Consider the following 15,920-nt stretch of genomic DNA (forward strand, 5'->3'; position numbering starts at 1 on the left):
GAAATACATTTCCTGCACCCACGACCAACGAAAGGTACAGTTACTAACGCAAGTTAACGACCAACACCCGGAAGTAAAATGTCTGCACGAAACGAAACACGTGCTCCCCGTTACAAAACAATGGTGGTACATAGTGCCCAAGGCAAGAATCGGATTTATAGTGCCCATAACACAGAGGGGAATCATAGTGCCCCAGACACAAAGGTGGTTCATACCCATGAAACAATGATGGTTGATAGTACCCATGATAAGAATCGGGTTTATAGTGTCCATAACACAGATGGGAATCATAGTGCCCCACAGAGAAGGGTGGTTCATACCCATGAAACAATGGTGGTTGATAGTGCCCATGATAAGAATCGGGTTTATAGTGTCCATAACACAGATGGGAATCATAGTGCCCCAGACACAAAGGTGGTTCATACCCATGAAAAATTGGTGGTTGATAGTGCCCATGATAAGAATCGGGTTTATAGTGTCCATAACACAGATGGGAATCATAGTGCCCCAGACACAAAGGTGGTTCATAACCATGAAACAATGGTGGTTCATAGTGCCCATGACAAGAATCGGGTTTATAGTGTCCATAACACAGATGGGAATCATGGTGCCCCAGACACAAAGGTGGTTCATACCCATGAAACATTGGTAGTTGATAGTACCCATGATAAGAATCGGGTTTATAGTGCCCATAACACAGATGGGAATCATGGTGCCCCAGAGAGAAGGGTGGTTCATACCCATGAAACAATGATGGTTGATAGTACCCATGATAAGAATCGGGTTTATAGTGTCCATAACACAGATGGGAATCATAGTGCCCCAGAGAGAAGGGTGGTTCATACCCATGAAACAATGGCGGTTGATAGTACCCATGATAAGAATCGGGTTTATAGTGTCCATAACACAGATGGGAATCATGGTGCCCCAGACACAAAGGTGGTTCATACCAATGAAACAATGGTGGTTGATAGTGCCCATGATAAGAATCGGGTTTATAGTGCCCATAACACAGATGGGAATCATGGTGCCCCAGACACAAAGATGGTTCATACCAATGAAACAATGGTGGTTGATAGTACCCATGATAAGAATCGGGTTTATAGTGCCCATAACACAGGGGGGAATCATGGTGCCCCAGGCACAAAGGTGGTTCATGGTGTCCCAAATACGCAGATGCCATACATTACGGGTACAGGTACATCAAGCACAGGTAACTGCAACCTGTTGTAGGTTACTGGGTAGACATGTACGTTACTGGGGATAGACACAGGTTATGACCAACATTATCAATGGACTGACTGGCACAGGCCACATCTACATTAACCATTAACGTGCGCGCGCACACACACACACACACACACGCGCGCGCACACACACACGCACACACGCACGCACGCACGCACATACATACCGCATATTCACACACACATATATATATACACACACACGCCACATACTCACGTGCACACACGCACGCACGCACGCACACGCACACGCATAACGCATACTCACACGAACACACACCCGCAACGTACGCACATACACAACGCTCGTGCACACACACAGAGGCACAACGCACACTCACACGCACGCACACACACAGCTACACACTCATAACGTATACTTACACACACACGCACTCAGACAGAAATGCAATAAATATGGAAGCGTCGTCTGGTCCTTTCCACGTAACCAACCACAGAATGGTGTGTATCTTATGTTACATGAAATGTCGGTGATAAAAAATGCCTTGTCTTTATCTCGCCAGAATTAATGTAAAAAATTGCCGCGTCATAGCCCAGTTAGAGGTGCAGGCTGCTATTTCAACATATTCTTCACAGATAAGACCGCAATGACGACATTTGTGAATTTTCACACGATAAGTAAATGCTATATGTTCATTACTTTTAGGATAGGTTAGGTTATCTAAAGGGGTATATATATACCTACAGTTTTAGTAACCTGTCTCTTGTCTTCTATAGGTAAGTTGAGCTGGATTATATCTCTGTTATTGCTGTTACCGAATTCTTCAAACATTCGACCTACAAAATCAGCTGCGATCGATAGAGATGGGGAGAGAGTGAGAGAGTGCGTATGTATGTGTGTGTGAGAGAGAAAATGATAGACATATAGGTAGATAGAGAGAAAGAGAGAGGGAGAGAAAGAGAGTGTGTGTGTGAGAGAGTGAGTGAGTGAGTATGGTTTCATCCTGCTTTTAGTAATGTTCCAGCAATATCACGGAGAGGGAGATAGAGAAAGAGAGAGGGGGCGAGAGAGAGAGAGAGAGAGAGAGAGAGAGAGAGAGAGAGAGAGAGAGAGAGAGAGAGAGAGAGAGAGAGAGAGAGAGAGAGAGAGAGAGAGAGAGAGAGAGAGAGAGAGAGAGAGAGACTGTTTATGTCAATGCTTGTATTTTACCTGATGAAAGGTAACACACGCACCTGACTACAGGAGCAGAGAACCCCCATAGTTTTGGAATATATGTGCCAAGATATGGTCGACTGACAATTGCCACTTGCCGAGTTAGGAGGGGAAAACTTTCCTTCAAAGCAGGCTTACATTTTGTGATTTGGCATCCTTTTTAGCTCCACCGTGCTGTGTCCGTTCTGATGAAAACGTGTCATCCAATCAGACCACTGTTTCTATTTTGACTTGCTTAACAATTATGGCCACCATAACAGACGCCCTTGACAGGCTACTATGGTAATGATTGATGTTGGTATACGGCACATCGTGGTAACGTGAAATATTTCAGTCGTTCCAGTTGAAAAGTATTAAGTTTGTACTAAACAATACAATATTTTCGCCAGTTGACTGTATCAGTACATGCACGTGGGACACGCACAGCGTTGGTAGCATGCAGCAGTGTATTCACGTGGGACACGTACATCGTTGATAGCATGTAGCAGTACATGCACGTGGGACACGCACAGCGTCGGTATCATGTAGCAGTACTTGCACTTGGGACACGCACAGCGTTGGTAGCATGCAGCAGTATATTCACGTGGGACACGCACAGCGTCAGTAGCATGTAGCAGTGTATTCACGTGGGACACGTACATCGTTGATAGCATGTAGCAGTACATGCACGTGGGACACGCACAGCGTCGGTATCATGTAGCAGTACATGCACTTGGGACACGCACAGCGTCAGTAGCATGTAGCAGTGTATTCACGTGGGACACGTACATCGTTGATAGCATGTAGCAGTACATGCACGTGGGACACTCACAGCGATGGTAGCATGCAGCGGTATATGCACATGGCACACGTGAACCATATTTGTCTTCGTTCTGGAAGACTTTCAGCTCATTTCGACAGTCAGGACTGTGAAACGACCACTTTCTGGGGTTGTTGAATTTGGTTAAAACGTTCCCGATTAGACAAGGTAATGTAGCTATTCCATATTGTAACACAGATAAGAAGGCTTGAGCGAGTGAGTGGGTTTGGTTTTACTCCGCTTTTAGCAATATTCCAACAATATCACGGCGGGGGACACCAGAAATGGGCTTCACACATTGTGTTCATGTGGGGAATCGAACCCGGGTCTTGGGCGTGACGAGCGAAAGCTTTAACCACTGGGCCTAAGAAGGCTTGAACTGGCAAGGGTAAATGATATGCTATATAGATTAATGGACACGATTCCTTGGAGAAGGTGGAGTATCGCCGGATTACCGTCTGTCATCTTGAATTTGCTGGGTATCTTTCCCACATTCAAGTCAATGTTCAACTCACTATATTTGAGATGAGGAAGATACGACCTCTTTCACTCACCACTGATCTAACGCGGTGAATTATATTCCAGAACTCTGCAGTCATGAAAGTCTTTGTAGTCGCCCTTCTGCTTGTTCCCCTGGCACATTGTCTTTTCCTGGACCGTGAGTATTATACTAACTTTGTTCCTATTTACCTGACCCGTGAAGATCCGGGTTAGAACAGGTCTTCAGCAACCCATGCTTGTAGTCAGGCTCCCTGACTTGATTGACACATGTCATCGTATCTCAGCTGCGTAGATCGATACTCATTCTGTTGATTACTGGATTGTCTGGTCCAGACTCGATTGTTTACATACCGCTGCCATATAGCTGGAATATTGCTGAGTGCGGCGTTATACAACAAACCAACCAATCATATTTCCTTGTGATTGTAGCTACCGGTACCTGCCTGTGGTGGCGTAGCCTAATGGTTAAAGTGTTCACTCATCACAAAGTTTGATTTCAAACATGGATGACCATTGCCCATTCCTGATATCATCAACCACGATGTTGTTAGAATATTACGGATAGAGGCGTAAAATAACACTCACTCATTTTGTTTGTGTTTCCCGGAACAACGGGGATGACAGGTCATGCTGTAGGAAGTATACCTTGAAGACATAGCTTGACCACTGAACAAAATCAAACTCCTCATGGCAAATGGGGACATTCATCACCAAGCTTAACTTATACTTTATGTGTGTATAATGTATTTGTTGTTGCTTATGGCAACTGGTCGCCGAGTATTAAAATTAACTATTGTGTATTGTGTATATTTTCTTATTGATGAGGGGCGGTGGTTAGCCTGGTGGTCAAAGCGTTCGCTCGTCACGCCGAAGACCCGGGTTCGAATCCCCACATGGGCACAATGTGTGAAGCCCATTTCTGGTGTCCCCCGTCGTGATATTGCTGGAATATTGCTAAAAGCGGCGTAAAACTATACTCACTCACTCTTATAGATGACAATCTCTCAATGGTTTATCGTAACTGGTAGAACATGAAGATCTGTATTAAAAATCGATATTGTGTATTGTGTTTATTTTCTCAAACCAGAGTTTGCATCCTTCTTTGATGTCTCCGAGCTGAAGGCCGTTGTCCAGAAGATCGCTGACAGCATCGGATCTGATGCCACCGAGGCTGCTTGTGAGACCGAGTGCGCCACCGTCCTGCACAACAACGCCCTCCTCTCTAGCGGCTGCGACCTCGTCTGCAAATCGTAAGATGTATATTTTTTTTTAATCAAATTGGTTAATATTAGTTGCAAAAGCATTTTAGACTGATTGTGTTGAATGGTATATAATGAAGAAGAATCTTTTAGTTGTGACCAGAAACTTCCCCTGTATATTCATGTCACATCCCAAAGCCTCGATTTTGCATCAGTCTGAGTATGGTTTCGTCATATCGCACAAACCTCTAACAAAGACGCAGGACCCATATGTTCTCTTCCTCCACACTGGTGACTGTAGCGTCTCCTCCAAATTAAAGCTGGCATCAGTGACCGTAGGTTCTCCTCCAAATTCAAGCTGGCATCAGTGACCGTAATTTACTTAAGACCAGGCAATGCATCTAAGACAGAATGAATAGCACCTGTAGATTAAAAGAAAGAGCGTTTTTGTTTCCAGATTCCAGAGCCTTGTGACCCGCTTCCACATCGCCTAGACTTTGGCACTGGTTCCAACAAATAAAACTGAACATAATTGTTTTTCTGTTTGTGTTTTAATAGTTAACAAGGAGAGATTGTTCTGAGTAATGCTCGAACATTAATTCGTAACATGAATTATGAGAACCTCTCTGCCAGGGTCATTGCTGTACCTAGTGGCGCCTCGTAGAGCCTGTACGTGCGACAGAGTACCTCTCTACCAGGGCCATTGCTGTACCTAGTGGCGCCTCGGTCATTGATGTACCTAGTGGCGCCTCGGTCATTGATGTACCTAGTGGCGCCTCGTAGAGCTTGTACCTGAGACAGAGTACCTCTCTGCCAGGGTCATTGCTGTACCTAGTGGGGCCTCGTAGAGCTTGTACCTGAGACAGAGTACCTCTCTGCCAGGGTCATTGCTGTACCTAGTGGCGCCTCGTAGAGCTTGTACCTGAGACAGAGTACCTCTCTACCAGGGTCATTGCTGTATCTAGTGGCGCCTCGTAGAGCTTGTACGTGCGACAGAGTACCTCTCTACCAGGGTCATTGCTGTACATAGTGGCGCCTCGTAGAGCTTGTACGTGCGACAGAGTACCTCTCTACCAGGGCCATTGCTGTACCTAGTGGCGCCTCGTAGAGCCTGTACGTGCGACAGAGTACCTCTCTACCAGGGTCATTGCTGTACCTAGTGGCGCCTCGGTCATTGATGTACCTAGTGGCGCATCGTAGAGCTTGTACCTGAGACAGAGTACCTCTCTGCCAGGGTCATTGCTGTACCTAGTGGCGCCTCGTAGAGCTTGTACGTGCGGCAGAGTACCTCTCTACCAGGGCCATTACTGTACCTAGTGGCGCCTCGTAGAGCCTGTACGTGCGACAGAGTACCTCTCTACCAGGGTCATTGATGTACCTAGTGGCGCCTCGGTCATTGATGTACCTAGTGGCGCCTCGTAGAGCTTGTACCTGAGACAGAGTACCTCTCTGCCAGGGTCATTGATGTACCAAGTGGCGCCTCGGTCATTGATGTACCTAGTGGCGCCTCGTAGAGCTTGTACCTGAGACAGAGTACCTCTCTACCAGGGTCATTGCTGTACCTAGTGGCGCCTCGTAGAGCTTGTACGTGCGGCAGAGTACCTCTCTACCAGGGTCATTGCTGTACCTAGTGGCGCCTCGTAGAGCTTGTACCTGAGACAGAGTACCTCTCTGCCAGGGTCATTGCTGTACCAAGTGGCGCCTCGTAGAGCTTGTACGTGCGACAAAGTACCTCTCTGCCAGGGTCATTGCTGTACCTAGTGGCGCCTCGTAGAGCCTGTACGTGCGACAGAGTACCTCTCTACCAGGGTCATTGCTGTACCTAGTGGCGCCTCGGTCATTGATGTACCTAGTGGCGCCTCGTAGAGCTTGTACCTGAGACAGAGTACCTCTCTACCAGGGTCATTGCTGTACCTAGTGGCGCCTCGTAGAGCTTGTACGTGCGGCAGAGTACCTCTCTACCAGGGCCATTGCTGTACCAAGTGGCGCCTCGTAGAGCTTGTACCTGAGACAGAGTACCTCTCTGCCAGGGTCATTGCTGTACCTAGTGGCGCCTCGTAGAGCCTGTACGTGCGACAAAGTACCTCTCTGCCAGGGTCATTGCTGTACCTAGTGGCGCCTCGTAGAGCCTGTACGTGCGACAAAGTACCTCTCTACCAGGGCCATTGCTGTACCTAGTGGCGCCTCGGTCATTGATGTACCTAGTGGCGCCTCGTAGAGCTTGTACCTGAGAGTACCTTTATACCAGAGGTGAACGTCAGTATTTTGTGTTATAGAGGTAAACGTCGGTGTTATGTAGATGTAAACGTCAGTATTTTGTGTTATAGAGGTGAACGTCGGTGTTATGTAGATGTAAACGTCAGTATTTTGTGTTATAGAGGTGAACGTCGGTGTTATGTAGAGGTAAACGTCGGTGTTATGTAGATGTAAACGTCAGTATTTTGTGTTATAGAGGTGAACGTCGGTGTTATGTAGAGGTAAGCGTCGGTGTTATGTAGATGTAAACGTCAGTATTTTGTGTTATAGAGGTGAACGTCGGTGTTATGTAGAGGTAAATGTCAGTGTTATGTAGATGTAAACGTCAGTATTTTGTGTTATAGAGGTGAACGTCGGTGTTATGTAGAGATAAACGTCAGTGTTATGTAGATGTAAACGTCAGTATTTTGTGTTATAGAGGTGAACGTCGGTGTTATGTAGAGATAAACGTCAGTGTTATGTAGATGTAAACGTCAGTATTTTGTGTTATAGAGGTGAACGTCGGTGTTATGTAGAGATAAACGTCAGTGTTATGTAGATGTAAACGTCAGTATTTTGTGTTATAGAGGTGAACGTCGGTGTTATGTAGAGATAAACGTCAGTGTTATGTAGATGTAAACGTCAGTATTTTGTGTTATAGAGGTGAACGTCGGTGTTATGTAGAGATAAACGTCAGTGTTATGTAGATGTAAACGTCAGTATTTTGTGTTATAGAGGTGAACGTCGGTGTTATGTAGAGGTAAACGTCGGTGTTATGTAGAGGTAAACAGTGTTATGTAGAGGTAAACAGTGTTATGCAGAGGTAAACAGTGTTATGTAGAGGTAAACAGTGTTATGTAGAGGTAAACAGGGTTATGTAGAGGTAAACGGCAGTGTTGTGTGAAAGTAAACCTCAGCGTACTGTTGGGGTCAACGGAAGAGCTCCGTTGCGTCAATGCATTGTGGGATATGTGGGACCAGAACACACTTATTGGTCTTTCCAAATCCACAATCTGTTCCAACCTTGAGTGGTGAACTCGAGGCGAAATGCACCAAGCAGCCATGCCTTCCAAACGGCGTTCATCAAATAAATCAAATGTATTTATGTTGCAGTAATAGCGTGTGTACACAGTTACACTCACTAAACATGACACAGAAGAGACGACAATCTGGAACTAATATGGTTCTAGGACTGATCTCGGTCTAATGATTTATACCTGATATAACGAGAACAATACCTCCCAGCAAAGAGAGACAACCTTGGCGAGTGAGCTGACACCACCCTTGACCATTCCATGTATTAAATAGAACCTGTTCTAAGCTCAACAAATCTCAATAATGCATGAGTTGTCCAGGAAACAATTAACCATTAAAAAAATTGGAATTGGTGGTTAAGGCCCAACAGACAGATAAGATTTTCAGTCTTGTCTGTGACCTGTTCGCCACTCCTAGAGTAGATCCCAACTGTCGTTTGTACAATTATGTATGTATGTCACAAGTTTCTGGTGACGTCAGTTCCAAAGTATATAACTTTACTCTAACGCGTGTCAGCGAAACCATATGGTCATTTCTCCATGAGACAAATCTTTGACGAAACGTAAATATGTGCTATCACTTATGATAAACCTTGACCGGCGTAACGTGTAGATTCCCAAGTTGAAACACCAACGTTAAATCAAAACTGAACTATGAAATATGTGTACGAGTTTATCAATACGCTTGACGCAATCGTACTGCAATAAATCAGACGTAAAATAGAAAATGAAGTAAAACCTCTCTCTCTCCCTCTCTCTCTCTCTAAATGCAACAATTAAGCTGGATAATGAGAGATAAGTGACAATAGAACAGTGTGTTTGATGTTAGTGAAATTTACGTTACGAATCCGATAAATCTCCACTATACCCTGGATGCATCTACGGTTCGAGCCGATGATTTTATTACCTCCCTTGGTTGGCTCCACATTCTCTCAGTAGCCAATCAGATAAGCCGCCGTTACAACTGAGCTTGCCAGTGTCAACAAACATAGCGGCCGTCAATGCTATTAGTGCACGGGTTGGTTTGGCATACACTGCAGGGTTGGTCACTTTTTCTAAACAGTTGGTGTACGGGTTGGTCAAAACACTTTTCTAAAGATACTTGTCCTATTTTACTGTAAAGTGTGAATTCAAAGTCACATTTGTGATACTGCATAAACCAAAAGTTATCTCAGTTACTTTAAGGAGACTTTCCACAACTTTTCGCACGCTCATAGGCACATATATCAGTTTGCTCCCTTGACCATATCTCAAAGTATATAGCCTTATATATATAAGTGAATAAAAGTGTGAAATGTTGACATAGAAAAACAAACTTTTGCATATGTTATAGGCATAATTAATATCTTGACAATCTAATGGACACTAATTGTAAAGCATGTCGCATAACTCCTTCGTGACATCTAGAGACACAAACATGCACTCAGTTGGTGTCACCCATGGGTTGAAATCACTCGATTCAAATGTTTCTCTCTGGCGTGCGCGACGCCGAGTGAGGGCCTGATCATCTCGAGTAAGTTTATCATCGATCAGATGTACTACAAAGCTTCGACATATTTTTGGGACCTCGTGGAAAGATTCACCCAAGGCTTCCACAACCGTTGCACTGCTACAACAGAAAAACAGGACACACTCACCATTGGAAGAACAATTTTCGATGATCTTTCTTTTATACTTTCTCAGGATACTTTAAATCTGACAAGGCTAGATCACTGTCACATATCAACGGAAACAACTCTTGTAATGACTTAAAAACAATTCAAAGTCCTCAAAAATAGCATCTGTGTCTTTGTGTTAAATGTCATTTATCAATCCCTAGAATTTTCTAGGAAAATACTTGTACTTTCAACAAGTCTATTTACACCAATTATTCTTCCTACTAAATTTCACAACCGGTTCCAATGTTCACAGTCCCAATTTTGGGGGATTCGGGAAATATAAATCTACTTTTATTGAATGTAAACACATTCAAGTGTTATGATCAAACCGTATACCGTCAAATGACCAACCCGCCCACTACTAAAAAATGAGTCGTGACCAGTCCATACACTCAAGGGCGAGGGGTGCCTCACAAGACGGACAATTTCAACATTTGAGAGCAAATCTGGTAACTCTGAATATGGCGCACTGATTGGTAAGATATCAAAGAGTATATCTCAAGCTATGATACACGTTCCTAATAACGATGACCTATGTTTTCGATGGAATTCGTGACAATCGTGGCGTGATTTGATGACTCTTTGAAAAGCGTGTGAACTTTAGGAAACTGAGGACTTAATAGAGCTTTTGTCATTAAACCACATATATTTCAACAATTGATATGCTTAGTTGTCGACGTCTGAAATTATAAAAATGTAATAAATGAATATTTATTACCCCTTTGCCCATTCAAAGGTTCGAAGCGCGATGTGGCCACCAATTTGGATTTTGACCAATCCGGAATATCGGTGACCAACCCCAAACTGTCGGAGCTCAATGGACGGTGTGGAAATGACCTTCACACATTGTGGCCTTGTTGGGAATCGATCCCGGGTCTTTGGCGTTACGAGCGAACACTCTAACCACTAGGCTAACACACACACACTAACACACACACACAGAGGGTTGAATACATACCCTCTGCAAAAAAAATTGATTTTAGGATTTATTATGTCCACATATATTATTGAGAGGCATGATACATAGTGGTAGCTGTAAACCACCCATCGCAAGGTACATTTTGATATACTACATGCCTGTGCCTATAGCTATGACGTATATCATGTGTATATAAAAACATGTTTTCTCACATTGGTGTTGCAGCTCGATTATGGGTACCGATGTTCAGTTACCCAAGAATGACACTTATAATCATCAGAAAAAATGGAGCCATGGTTTTTCTGATTCCATATGCAGTACTGATTACAATTATCAGTGGTTCCATAAATTAACATGCACTTCATCGGAAGTATATTTGCTACACGTGCCCCTGCACTATTACAGAAAATCAGCGTCTCCGCGCCGTTTTGGTGTCCATCATCTCTATGGAGACATTTTCAGCATTATGGGAACACGAGATATTTGTCTCGGACCGGCCGTCCACGCGTGACGTCACGTCACCAAGACAACCACATTCGACTGACCCATTCCAGACAGTTTGACTTCTCGGGTGAGGTGAGGTGAGGTGAAATTGGGTTTAACGTCGCGCTGGAGAATATTTTGCTCACATGACGACATGCATGCGTGTGCATGTGTATGTACGGCTGCTTGTTCTTGCCCAGACTTAAGATGGTTTTATAGTGCTACCCCACTGAGATACCATGCCGCAGTGAAGCAGACACATTATACTGACTCCGAGCCGATCAGTCCTTGTTGTACCCATTAACGCCGAGCGCCAGGCAGGGACCAACAAGTACCATATTTTAACGTCTGTTGGTATGACGCGGTCGGGTATCGAACCCGCGACCTTCCGCTCTCCGCGCGGACGCTCTAACCACTACACCACGGAGGCGGTCCATTCCTGGCATACGTCCAATCATTAACCGATTGAGGGAGCACAACATCCGGCCCCGACGGCCTGCAATACGTCCAATTTTGCACGTCTTGTCTGGTGCAGACAGCATTTACGGTACAGGAGACAAGATTGGGATGGTGTTCACTGACGAGTCGAGATTTACCCGGACAGCTCAGACGGCAGGGCAAGGTTGTACAGACGGCGGGGTGAGCGGTATGCTGACGCGTGTGTTGTTCAACGTCGACTGTTTGGTTGCGGTACCGTTATCGGGTGGGTAAGCATCACTTCTCATGGTCGGACACAACTTGTCATTGTCAATGGCAACCTCACTGTTCTGTGATACAGGGATGAGATCATTCTTGGGCAGAGACGTAACTTCACGCTTCATCAAGATAATGCCCGTCCACATGTCGCTGATGTTGTGACGATTTCCTGAGACAGCAGAACATTCCGGTAGTTCCCTGGTCAGATGTATCTCCGGACCTGTCCCCTTTCAAGCACAATTGAGATGAAATTGAGCGACGTTTACGTCAAGCCCAGAATCAGCCACTGACGTAAGCTGAATTTGGACAAGCGTTAGTTCAGACATGGAACAACATTCCCCAAGCTTTCTTCAATCGCTCAGTGTTGTCTATGCGTCGTCCTTGCCAAGCCTGCATCAACGCAAATGGTAGACACACATGTACACGATACTGGATTTGTGAACAAGCTTTTGACGCCACATTTCTTCAAGGGCATGTCACTATGCCTGGTGTCAAATCATACAGATTTCGATATTATCCTGTCAACAGTTACACAGTGATTAAGGAAAACACTACAAATCATGTTATTACCTTTTGCATTAAAAATGGCATAACATCAAATAATGCACTGTTACTTTATTCCAGCAGTATATTAGGTTATATTTGGGATCACACGTACACTTTCACAGTAAAGTACCGATTCTAGTAGGCTACTTTTGTTAGATTGAGTCCCACCCGGGATTCGAACCCACACTGTCAGGCACCTTATTTCCAGCACACAAATACAGCCATCGCTACGTCCACTCAAATTAACAAAAGTACTGAGAAAGGGTAATCCCAAATATAACGTATGTCAGCATTATTTCTGATCTTTTTGATTCCGCTTATCATACAGTGGTAATATATTTGATTCCACTCATTGCTTGCGTATGAACTAGTAATCCAATGTCTGAGACTGGCAGGAGTAAGCGGCAGTGGCAAATACGTTCAATGTTCACAGTCTGTGATAAGCAGACAATGGAACAGGTATCAACAAACCCCATGGTAACGCTCGAACCCGTTCAGGGCTCCCCAGGTCAACGACAAGAGTACGGGATCATCACCACGTTGGGACCCGTGAAGGTCCGGGTTAGAATATGCCTTCAGTAACCCATGCTTGTCTCCCGTGAAGGTCCGGGTTAGAATGTGCCTTCAGTAACCCATGCTTGTCTCCCGTGAAGGTCCGGGTTAGAATTTGCCTTCAGTAACCCAAGCTTGTCTCCCGTGAAGGTCTGGGTTAGAATGTGCCTTCAGTAACCCATGCTTGTCATAAGAGGCGACTAACGGGATCGGGTGGTCAGGCTCGCTGACTTGGTTGAAATATGTCATCGGTTCCCAATTACGCAGATCGATGCTCATGCTGTTGATCACTCGATTGTCTGGGTCAGACTCGGATTATTTACAGACCGCCGCCATATAGCTGGAATACTGCTGAGTGCGGTGTAAAAGTAAACTCCCTCACTCACCACGTTGGACGGTCACGTGTTATACCGCCACTTACATATCGTCATATTGCCAACATACGACTACATGTACGGTGTACCCAACGTCAATACACGGGGTAACCCTTGCTAGTCACGTGTCATATTTTCAGATGAGTCGAAATGACGTCAAGAAAATTTCAACCTGAGACCTCGTGACAGATTTGGCGGTTGATCGGTTATGGTGTGCTGAGGAACCGCTGACTATTCGCATTCCGCTCTGTGTTGTGTTAGATCCGTGAAGATCCGGGTTAGAATTGGTCTTCAGACACCCATGCTTATCGTAAGAACGGGATCGGGTGGTCAGATTCGCTGACTTGGTCGACACATGTCATCACAATTGCGCAGATGGATGATCATGCAGTTGATCACTGGATTGTCTGGTCCAGACTCGATTATTTACAGACCGCCGCCATACAGCTGTCATATTGATGAGTGCGGCGTTAAAAAAACAGATAAAAAAAGAACTTTGGACTTCTGAATGCCAGTCAAATTTGATAACTTCTATGTAAAAGAACCACATGCTGCATACCACGACCTCGTTCTTTTCCATCTGGTGTAAGTCTGTGTTTTTGTCATTTTAGCAAGAAAAGGATTGTCACTGTACGAAGTGTAACACAGATTTGAGATAAAGAAATGGTATAAAGCTTAGGAATCTCAGTTTGCTTGTACAGTCTTCACATCAAGGTAGGTATTGTTTTCCTTACTTAACGGTACTTGTCTATATCTACAGTCAAACTTACATTCTGGAAGACACAAAAAGCTTATTAATTCATATACTACTGTATCATTAGAAGTGGAAGTACACGTTATATTTCCCTTGACATAATAATTCCTGGTAACAATGCAGTTTTAGGGTTGTTTTGTTTTCAAACATGTATTGACCTTATAAGGTGAAATGGCTTGTTCTACTGAAAACGCCGGCTCCATAAACATTTGAACAGACAACAGAAAACAGCGTAAACAGTAAACATTGAAATAAATAAGGCGAATACAAGTTGGACTTGGTGCCTATAGTCTGTTTGTATTGAAAACGTACCGATGAATGTCAATTTAAACAAAAAAGTAAATCGAATAAGATGAAATTAAGATTGCGAATCCTCACAAGTTTACCTTGCCAACTGAACATTTAAATCTCAGAATTTTATTCAACTTAGGATAAAAGTTGTTTAACAAACGATCATAGTTTCAAATCGCTATTATTGGTTTGTATTACGAGGGTGTATGCACATTAAATGAAACACCGGTACATGTAGAGTTGGTCTAAGTTAAAGCTCATCACGAACCGCACGTGCATTAATTTCACTGTTCCATCTACTGCGCTCTCCCCTTGTAATACAAACCAATAATAGCGATGTGAACGTATGATCGTTTGTTAAACAACTTTTGTCCTACAATGAATAAAATTCTGAGATTTAAATGTTCAGTTGGCAAGGCAAAATTATGAGGATTCGCAGTCTTAATTTCACTGTGTTTGATTTACTTTTTTGTTTAAAGTGAAATTCATGGGTACGTTTTTACTGCAAACAGACTTTTTTTATAGTCGTAATGTCTTTAGTGAGTGTTCAAGTGTAACATGCTATATATGGGTTTTCACTTTCTCAGTAAAGTATTGATTGTAGTTAAAAAGTACTAGAATCTGTACTTCTGAAAGTGTAATCCCAAATTTAACATATGTGACCATTGACCACCTTCTAAATGGTATTGTGTATTCATAGCCTTGGCGACCGCCTCCGTGGTGTAGTGGTTAGAGCGTCCGCGCGGAGAGCGGAAGGTCGCTGGTTTGATACCCGACCGCGTCATACCAAAAGACGTTAAAATATGGTAGTTGTTGGTCCCTGCCTGGCTTAAACCAGCTTAAGTCTGGGCTAGTACAAGCAGCCGCACATACACATACACACGCATGCACGTCGTCATATGAGCGAATTATACTCAAGCATGACGTTAAACCCAATTTAACCTCACCTCATAGCCTTGGCTTTGGGAGCCGTGACAATTTCCACCTGTCAGAGTGGTACACAAAGTATGGGATCTAGACTACTAGTAGTCCGACGTCAACACTACAATTAAACCATGAAAGTATATATGTTTGGTTTACTGTGAGTGAGTGGAAGTTGTTTCACGCCGCAGTAAGTCATATCACGAAACGGAACGGTTACTCTAAGAGCGTCAAGTCAGTAACAGCAACGGTCTGAACACGACACCCAGCCATGGGACAGCTCATGATAACTGAAAAGAGCTTAAAACGCAACATCTGGATATAATGCTTATCTTAACCGCCAAGGCTTTTTTCGGAACCAGAATTCCTCCAGAATGAAGGCAGCTCTTCTCGTGCTCATCCTCATCCCGCTGGCGTGCGGTAACATCCTTGACAGTGAGTGATGCTACAAGCTTTAGACTTCCTCCTCTTTGATGATACTGGCAAACCACATACTATTATCAATGTGACTTCAATTATGGGCTTCTGGTACATCTA

General features: G+C 44.1%; 1 protein-coding gene across 3 annotated transcripts; it reads left to right on the top strand.

Moving 5' to 3' along the window:
* The first annotated feature begins 1,879 nt into the window (after positions 1-1,879).
* On the top strand, positions 1,880-5,457 carry LOC124288029. 3 transcript variants are annotated; one of them, XM_046724586.1, is made up of 4 exons: positions 1,880-1,985; positions 3,806-3,878; positions 4,809-4,971; positions 5,378-5,457. In XM_046724586.1, exons 2-4 carry the CDS (start codon positions 3,818-3,820, stop codon positions 5,412-5,414), a joined length of 261 nt encoding a protein of 86 aa, XP_046580542.1. In that variant the 5' UTR covers positions 1,880-1,985; positions 3,806-3,817; the 3' UTR covers positions 5,415-5,457. The 3 variants fall into 3 exon arrangements, with proteins under 3 accessions (XP_046580542.1, XP_046580541.1, XP_046580543.1); XM_046724585.1 differs by lacking the exon at positions 1,880-1,985 and adding an exon at positions 2,683-2,703; XM_046724587.1 differs by lacking the exon at positions 1,880-1,985 and adding an exon at positions 3,418-3,436.
* The last annotated feature ends 10,463 nt before the right edge of the window (positions 5,458-15,920 follow it).

This window comes from Haliotis rubra, unplaced genomic scaffold (genome assembly GCF_003918875.1).
Source record: "Haliotis rubra isolate DU_JTF1 unplaced genomic scaffold, ASM391887v1 Scf41, whole genome shotgun sequence".
Classification (NCBI taxonomy): Eukaryota; Metazoa; Mollusca; class Gastropoda; order Lepetellida; family Haliotidae; genus Haliotis; species Haliotis rubra.

Coding starts and splice junctions, on each gene's coding strand:
- LOC124288029 (XM_046724585.1), top strand. Junction 3,879..4,808: donor ACATTGTCTTTTCCTGGACC/GTGAGTATTATA, acceptor TTCTCAAACCAG/AGTTTGCATCCTTCTTTGAT. Junction 4,972..5,377: donor TGCGACCTCGTCTGCAAATC/GTAAGATGTATA, acceptor TTTTGTTTCCAG/ATTCCAGAGCCTTGTGACCC.